Source organism: Chrysochloris asiatica, unplaced genomic scaffold (assembly GCF_000296735.1).
Source record: "Chrysochloris asiatica unplaced genomic scaffold, ChrAsi1.0 scaffold00040, whole genome shotgun sequence".
Taxonomy (NCBI): Eukaryota; Metazoa; Chordata; class Mammalia; order Afrosoricida; family Chrysochloridae; genus Chrysochloris; species Chrysochloris asiatica.
The window spans coordinates 17,858,084-17,867,351 of NW_006408558.1; the positions used below are offsets into that span (position 1 = coordinate 17,858,084).

The following is a 9,268-nucleotide window of genomic DNA, read 5'->3' on the forward strand; positions in this document are numbered from 1 at the left end:
AACAACTGCTTCTTGGTCTAGGTACAGATTTCTTAGAAGTACAATTAAGTGTTCTGGAATACTCATACTTCTCAATGTTGTCCATAGCTTGTCATTCATGATTCACACAATCGAAAGCCTTTGCGTAGTCAATAAAGCACAGGTAAACATCCTTCTGATATTCTCTGCTTTCAGCCAACAAAGACAGTTGTAGGAGTGCAATGACAGGGACTTGTCAGAAATTCCAGCCAGATTCAGAAGAGGATGTGGGATGAGGGATATGATTGTTGACATCAGATTTATCTTGGTTGAAAGCAGAGAATGCTTTACTGACTATGCAAAGGTATTTGATGGTGTAGATAATAACAAACAGTAGCTAACACTGCAAAGAATGGGAATTCCAGACGAAGCTGTACAAAGACCAAAAGGCAGTTGTTCCAACAATTTAAGGGGGACACCACATGGCAGAAAATCAGAAAAGGTATACATAAGGATTATATCCTTTTACCATACTTATCAATCTATACGCTGATTCAATCTGTATGCTTAACAAATAATCTGGGAAGCTGGACTATATGAAGAAGAACATGGCATTTGACTGGAGAAAGGCTCACTAACAACCTGCGATATGCAGACGACATAATCTTGCTGAAGTCTACATACTCTGTAATCTTCGTTAGTAAAGACTTTAAGTTCTCTTTGCTTCCAACAAGCAAGATTGTGTCAATGTAAAGAATACGAACCCTAACAATGGCATCAATAAATAACATGGGGACAAATGGAGAAAAGATTGAAGTTGTGAAAGACTTCATTTTGCTTGGTTCCAAAACTAAAGCTCATGGAAGCAGCAATCAAGAAATCAAGCAAATTAGGTACATATTTTGCAAAAGACTTCTTTAAAGTGTTGAAAAAGTAGAGATATCACTTTGAGGACTAAGGTATGCCTGAACCACGGCATGCAATGAATACAGAAGACTGACGAAGAATTGATGCCTTTGATTTATGGTATTCACAAAAAATGAAACTATACCGCAGACAGACAGGTGTGGCTTAACGTGCTAGACTGTTTAAGGTAGTTTGAACCGTAAGATCAGTGGTTCAAGCTCACCAGCCGTTCCCTGGAAATCCTACAAAAGGTCAACTATGAGTCAGAACCAGATGGCACTTATCAATAACAACAACAATGGACTGTGACAAGAACAAACAAATCTGTGCTGGAAGACGTATAGACAGAATGCTCTTTTTAGTACCAAGGAAGGCGAGATTTCATAGCACATACTTTGGACACGCTGTCAGGAGGGACAAGTCCCTGGAGAATGACATCATGCTCAGGAGAGGATCATTGAAAAGGAGGAACTTCCCCAACAAGATGGAATGGCAGTGGCAGCAACAATGGCATCAAACAAAACAGTAATTGTGAGGACGGACGGCACAGGACGGGCAGTGTTTCATCCTGTCGTGCACACGGTTGTTATGAGTCAGAGTAGACGCTAAGACACCTAACCACAAGACCATGGGGCACAATAATGAACGACACAAGATACATCACAAGAAATGGAAAGGAATACAAAGTCACGGTATCAAAAATAATTGGCTGACATTTAACCATTTCAGCAGGTAGCATGGAATCAAGAGTCAACGACATTAAAGGAAGACGTTTAAGTTGCACAGGAAGCACTGGCCAAAAACATGGCTCCAGAACTGACAGAAGACCAAATGACAAGTTTGAAAAAAATGAATTAAATGCTGGGAGCACTCACTCTTATATGCTAGCAAATTTGGAAGACAATTGAGAGAGCCATACTAGTTTCCACTCCAAAGAAAGGAGATCCAACAGAATGCAAAAATTATCAGGCAGTATCATTAATATAAAAATTTTGTGAGGATAATCAAAAGCGGATGCAGCAGTACATGGACCGGGAACTACCAGAAATTCAAGCTAGATTCATGGGACAAGGATATCATTGCTAATGTGAGATGGATTTTGGCTGAAAGCAGAGAATACCACAGAGATGTTTATCTGTGTTTTATTGACTATGCAAAGACACATGATTAATAATATAATTTGTGGGTAATAACCAATTATGAACAACACTCTGCTCATGTAGAACGTGTACAATGACCTAAAAACAAACAAACAAACAACAACAACAAAAAAAAAAACAACACAAGGGGTTACTGTGTGGTTGAAAATCATGTAAGTCGTGCACCAGGGTTGTATCCTTTCTTTCACTGTACTTACTCAATCTGTATACTGAGGAAATAATCGGAGAAGCTGGACTATATGAAGACTGCATCAAGATTGGAAGAAATGCAGATGATAACAGCTTTCTATGCTGAAAGTGAAGAGGACTTGAAGCACTTACTGGTGAAGACCGAAACCTACTGCTTGTAGTATGAATTACACCTCAACATCATGAAAACAGTAATCCTCACAATTGAACCAACAAGCAGTATCATGATAAACGGAGAAAAAAATCCAAGTTTTCAAGGATTTCATTTTACTGGGATCCACAATCAATACCCATGGAAGCAGCAGTCAAGAAATAACAATGTTATTACATCAGGTAAATCTGTTGCAAAAGACCTTTTTTTGGTCTTAAAAAGCAAAGATGTCACTTTGAGGACTAAGGTGTACCCTACCTAGCCATGGTATCTTCATATGTATGTGAAAGCTAGACAATAAGAAAATCAAAGAATTGATGCCTCTGAATTCTGGAGTTGGTGAAGAATAGTGGTCATACCATCAATTACTTGACCTAAGAATGAACAAATTTGTCTTGGAAGAAGTACAGGCAGGATGTTTCTTAGAAGTGAAGACAGTGAGATTTTGTTTCATGGACTCTGGACAGGTTATCAGGAGAGACCAGTAACATTATGCTTAGTGGAGGGCCAGCAAAAAAGAGGGTGAGCCTCAATAAGAGGGATTACACAGTGCTTGGAACTGTGGGCTTGAATATAGCCATGACTGCGAGGATGGTACAGAACTGGACGGCATTATGTTCTGTTGGACGCTAAATCACCACAGAAACAGGTCTGCACCTATTCAGGACACTGCTATTTCTTCCTTTAAATACAAGCCAATGTGACACAATTTGCAAACCTTATAAAACCAACTGTCCAGCTTCTGTCACTAGTGAAGAGGATAGACCTCACCAGATTACCAGTACTTTTTAAGACTCTCTTAATTTTTTTGCTTTTCAGTGATGTATACACAATAAGATACAATTTAAATGTCAATTACAAAAATAAATAAATAGATAAAATAAAAATAAATAATAAATAAAATTTGCAGCTAAATAAATTTAGGTAATATCCCAGTTTTTGGCATTCTTTCCTAAGGTGGCAAGGTGGCTGTTAGAAGCTGGGCAGCACCTCAGCTAACTATATGGTAGCTACGGAAACCTGAGGGAGCTCTGGTAGCATAGTGGTTACAAATCGGGCTGCTAACCTCAAAGTCAACAGTTCGAAACTACCAGCTATTCCATGGGAGAAAGAGGAAGTTTTCTGCTCTTGTAAAGATTTACAGCCTTGGAAACCCTGTACAGGATTACTATGAGCTGGAACTGACTCCAAGGCATACCACCACCAAGGAAACCTGAGTAAGAAGTCTGATATGGAAGGGACCCATTATAATACGTTTAGCTCATCTTCCTTAAGGTCACATAAAACTATTCCCTATAAATTCTTCTGTGACTTAACATAAACTATGTGACAAGTTTTTATAATACACGAATTACACGAGTTTTCTAATACAGAGTCATGTCCTGTACCCGAGACATAGCTCAAAACACAGCTGACTGAAAAAGAATATTGTTAGTCCCAGCTTTACATTCTGCAGTGTTGACATTAATAGTCACTTATGAGGAAAGATTTAAAAAAGAACTTCCTCCATTTCATACAGCACAAATCTGGATTTCTTATACTTAAGCTCATTTCTCTGAGAACAATACATGCAGTGTGGGCCAGGCTGAAAGAATTAGATGCCAGGAGACCTCTTGAAAAAGAAGCAAAAAAAAAAAAAAGATGAAAAAAATTTGATAAAGCAATAGGATGGATTATGCTTAAAATGGTACTTTTCTCAGAAATTGTTTATATGTATTTATGTCTTAATGCTAGATAAATGTATAACTAAAGAAACTAAACCTCTTCTCAACACGACATAGAACAACACTTTGTTTTCTCCTAATCTTTTTGGGACAAGACTGCTAGACACTATTATCAGCCACTTTTGCCCTCAAATAGGCCTCTTTATTGAACTGGAACCAATTCAATGGCACTTAACAACAACAAGTTTTAGTTTAAAGCAGTATTTCTTACTACAAAGACTTTCTCCAGTTCTCCTTTATTTGAGAAAGGGAAGAGGGCCAGCGTAAAATCTGTTTTTAGCATTAAAAAATGAACTCAAAATACAAATGTCAGCATTTTCACAAGGACCTACCCTCCCTGTAGGAACTGAAACACTGAGCAACACAAACATGCATGTACTTATTAGCTTCTCTCCAGTTGAATCAAAGGTAATGCACATTTCTGTAGTTTCTCCCCTAAATCCTACCCAGGTCAGGAGCTGTCACTCAGTACAAGCCCTTACCTTTACATCCGCAATGAGGGCGTCTTCGTCTTCTATCCCAGTGGGGACACATTTCTTGTGCAGTGGCAGAGACTCCAACTTATCTACAAGGCAGCGAAGGCCTTCAAGCTCAAAATGGGTCAGATGTACCTGCCTGTCCTTTCGGGGGCTACACTGGGGATCCCACACTTGGCCATTGTGGGAACCCCGGCTAGAGTCAGAGGATGAGTCACTGGACAAGGTTTTCTTCAGGCTTGGCAGACTTCGGCAGGCTTTGCCCAGTCCGTCATAATCCATGTTGACCCCATTGGCTATGGGGCTTGTGAGAACAGAACGCCTACTGCTCAAGCGCCGAGTTTCTCGATCCACTGAGTCCTCATCCCCATTTCCAGACTCCAACCCATTTAACTCCAAATCTGCCAGCGAGAAGAAAATGCAGTAAGCACATGCTGCTTAGGCGCTTATGACCAACTAGAGAAAAAGGTAGATTGGAAGGAATCATAAACTAGTGAATGACTAAGTGGTCACATTTTACAAATGGATTTATTTATTCCAACTCATTTTCCTACATGGCTTTCTTCTCCCTGGGCCTACATATCTTTTGCGTATCCCTAAAACACTCCTGGTGTGGCACTGCAGGATCAGCACTGGAGTGTGAACCACAAGGTCGGCAATTCAAACCCCCCAGTTGCTCCTTGGACACCTTATATAGGGTCACTCTGAGTTGGAATTGACTCGCTGGCACTTAACATCAACAACAAAGCACTCAGAGGAGCTGGTTAGGCCACTGTTGAAAATTACGGTTAAAGGTAGAAGTAGCCTCTTGACTGATGATGAGCATACCTGGTAAGCATGGGCTGATTTGCAAATACTTGTTTGTACTTATTTGCGCAAACAGTTTCACATGCTTTTTCACAAGATGGAAATCTATTAAGAGATTGTAAATTTGAAAAGAGACTGATTTTGTAGAAAGGTGTTGTAGCATTGGTAGATATAGAGGTCAGTTAATAGAGGCAGAATCTTTGATGTAAAAAAAAATCTATGTAAGCATAAGTAAGACTGTGTCTACTCTGCTTATTTGGTAACTAACAATGCTTCTGACCTAGCAGGACAGATGGTGTAATGAAGTGATGGTCAGCTGGATTTTTAAAAGCTTGGGAGGGGCTCAAGTCTTTGGAACATGTACTAGAAATAACTTACCTATGAAATTGCCTATAAATCATTTTCAAGTTCAAGCTTAAATTTGGAATTATTATTTTATTATCTTTGAAAGAGTAGACAATAAATAGCACATAGATTTAAAAAGTACTTTTGTCCAAAGTTTTGGCCATGAAACAAACTTTAGAGTTTAGCAATAAAGGCTAGAAAGCAAAATAAAGTGAGCATTTTTACTCACAACAAAATAAAACGTTTTATGTAAGAAGTTAAAAATGTTCACTGGTCTTTTATGATGATGATAACATTAATGTGAGGACATGTGAAAAGTTGATGGGAAAATTGAATTAAAAGATAATGAAAAATTTCCACAAACTTTGTGACCCCCGCCGACCCCCCCAATCTATATTCACTATCAGCAGTCCTGGTGTGGTGCTGTAGGCCAAAGCGCTGGACTACAAAGTCAGTTTGAACCACAAGATCAGTGGTTCAAGTTCACTATCTGCTCCTGGGAAACCCTATACAGGGTTGCTCACTATGGGTTGGAACCAACTCGAAGGCACTTAACAACATCAGTTATTTTGAAAGTGTAGGGAAGTGCACAGTTCAAACCCACCAGCTGCTCTATGGAAATGCTATCCAGGGTTGCTATGAGTCAGAACTGACCCAACAGCAGCTAACAGCTTATCAGGAAAGTGCAAAGCAGTAAGTACATCATCCCTTATCCCTCTCTCCTGGGATGACAATGAACTAGTGTGCTGCCTCTTCTCCCTATTGTCTTCTATGCATATGTGAATGACTGTGACTAGATATAGGGATCATGTTGCATGTACATTTCTGTATACTGCCTTCACATAGACAGTGAACATTTTAAAATTTTCAAATGAAAGGATAAATGAGCAATGTTATGTAGAGTAAGAGGAAAATGCTAAAACAAAAGATAGACACCTCTTCACTATCTACTCTCTTGTTACTGGATACTTCACATTTATAACAATAACAAAAAAAATCTACTTTGCATATTAATGATGAAAGTCTGACCAGTTCACATTTACATCAATAACAAAAAACCTGACAATTCTGTACATTAATGATGTAAATCTGGCAGTAATCAACACTGAAACGTGAGGTGAAAGTAACGGTGGGTGTGATGGTTAAGACTATGTGTCACTAGTTAGGCAGTTATGCGATGATATAGTCATCCTCCTCCTCCATGTCATTAAGTGAAGAGCAGGCATATTGCTTGGATTAAAGAATCCACAGAAACATGTGACTATAGGGTATTACAATTACAATGTTGGCTCCTCTCCATTTTAAGGCAGGGAACAGCTTAAATAAAAAAGTGTTCTTGAAACTATCCTGTCATTCAATAAAATTTTTCAGTTGTTAAGTGTCTTTAAGGGCACTTAAATGGGGAAGCATTAAAGGACAAGGATTAAGGGTTGAGACTGTAAATTTTAGAGCCTAAACAATCCAAGTTCAAGTTATAGCTTTGTCACTTATTAAATGTAATATCATGGACACGTTTTTTAACTTCTTTGGACCTCAATGTTCCCATCTGTAAAATGGGGATAACAATACCTACACAACAGGCATTATTTTTATTCTTATATAATTCTAAGAATTTGATGTATATAAAGTATTTGGTATAGTGTCTAGAACACAGTAAGAATTATTATAAAGTCACAATTCTCATTTTTATTGTACCAAACAAGAAAACATCAGACAAATTATCATCTTTCTTGAGGAGCTAAGTTACTAATAACTTAGACAAAGATGAGATCCAGACCATTTCATCTAGCCTAGTAATTCACAGCTGGGTAGGAGATCAGCTATTACCAGCTCCCAGTTCAAATAAATGAATTTTAATTATTTCAAGTAGATTTGAAAAAGAAAACAAACCAACAACAACAACAACAACAAAAATCTCTAATCTACTGAGGAGTCCTGGTGTGTTGTTGTAGGATAAGCACGGGACTGCTAACTGCCATGTCCATACAGGGTCACTGTGAGTTAGAAAGGACTTAAAGGCACTTAACAACTGAAAAATAGTCTATAAATATTCTGACTTCACTCTCAGTCCCACAGGTTGCAAAGACTGTCTTGGTCTGAAAGTTCAGGAAGGTAGAATACTTACCCATGCTAAGGGACTCTTTCTGAAATTCCTTAGTTAGGTGGGAGCGATTGGTTATGCAGTATACATAGCGCTCCAACACATACCAACACATCTCATAGTAGAATGGATAGCGGAACTTATTTGGAACCTACACAGAAATAGAATAGTGAGAAAAGTAAGCTGGCAACAGTTTTCAGGGAAAAAGGAACACAAACTAAACCACTGTAACAATTAACCCAAGAAAATTTTGTTCAGCTAACCTGGTAACTCATGTTGGCATTTGAAGTCAGAATTTAGGTAAATTGGTAAATGTTGGTCATGGGACACAATCACTAAAGAGATAAGAGGTACTTGAAAAGACTAGTCAGAGTCACCAGCAAATTGTTTTGATTAAATGGAAAATCATTAAAAAGAAACTTTGGACAGAATAAAATGACACATAATACTTGAGAAAGTAGTTTTAGCATCCTTAAGGCACAAAGGCACGGCAGGCACACCTGACTTTACTATACAGTTTTACCCTGAATCCCAAGGCAGCAGAACCAAAATGTGATCGAAAGACAGAACATGAGTTGCAGTTGTATTCTCTTACACTATCCTTCCACATATGAAAATATTAAAGACTCAATTTCAAGCTGGATCCAGTCTAGGCCATGAAACTATGCTCCAACTACTGACTCTCAGCTTGTCTGCTTTGTACTTTGTTAAGGCGGCATGTTCACGTATCACAGCGCTGTTGTTAAGTGTCCCTGTGGTTCAAACTGACCTTGCGGTCCAGTTCTTAATAGCACAGTGTCACACCAGGATTCCGACACATCGGATTAGGGATCTCTATGACCTAGCCTGGTTTGGTGCTGTAGGATAAGCACTCGACCATAAAGGTAGGTTTGAACAACAAGGCCACTGGTTCAAACTCACCAGCCGCTACTCAAAAACCCTATAGAGGGTCCCTATGAATTGGAATTGACTCCATGGCACTTAACAACAGCATGACCTGGTCAGCCGCTGCTTTTAGTTTTCTTTCCTTTCTGTGCAAAGTAGTATGAAATTATTTCAGGTGAATAATAAAAACAAATACCCTTCACACCCACCACTGCCAATAACAAGGAAAGCCAGCATGGGTTGATCAGTGAGAAAGACCAATGACGGGGATATTTTGCCATCTTCTTTACTCCTTTCAGAGACCCATGTTAGGTAGTCTTCATGAATCTAAGAGAACGGGATGGGATGGGAGTCTCTTTTCAGAACCCTTCACCAGGGCACAGGGCATCACTATGGAATGAGATGACTTTCCTCACAAACAAGGCAAGAAAGGGAGATTCTTATTCATCAGTCCCGTTCCTTTTCAATGCAGTATAGCCAGGCCGAGTCTGGATTTTTAAGTGGCTACTGCTGTAAAACTAGGCTTCTCCTCTCTTACCTTAAAAATCAAATTAACTTATTTCTGG

General features: G+C 38.9%; 1 protein-coding gene across 1 annotated transcript in view; it reads right to left on the reverse strand.

Moving 5' to 3' along the window:
* KDM2A (lysine (K)-specific demethylase 2A) overlaps nt 1-9,268 on the reverse strand; it is a 160,826-nt gene that overhangs the window by 24,973 nt on the left and 126,585 nt on the right. Inside the window, exons 10-11 of the mRNA XM_006860861.1 lie at nt 7,842-7,968; nt 4,571-4,965 (exon numbers count right to left, since the gene is read on the reverse strand). Coding sequence (XP_006860923.1) covers nt 4,571-4,965; nt 7,842-7,968 — 522 coding nt within the window. The remainder of the gene's footprint in view (nt 1-4,570; nt 4,966-7,841; nt 7,969-9,268) is intronic.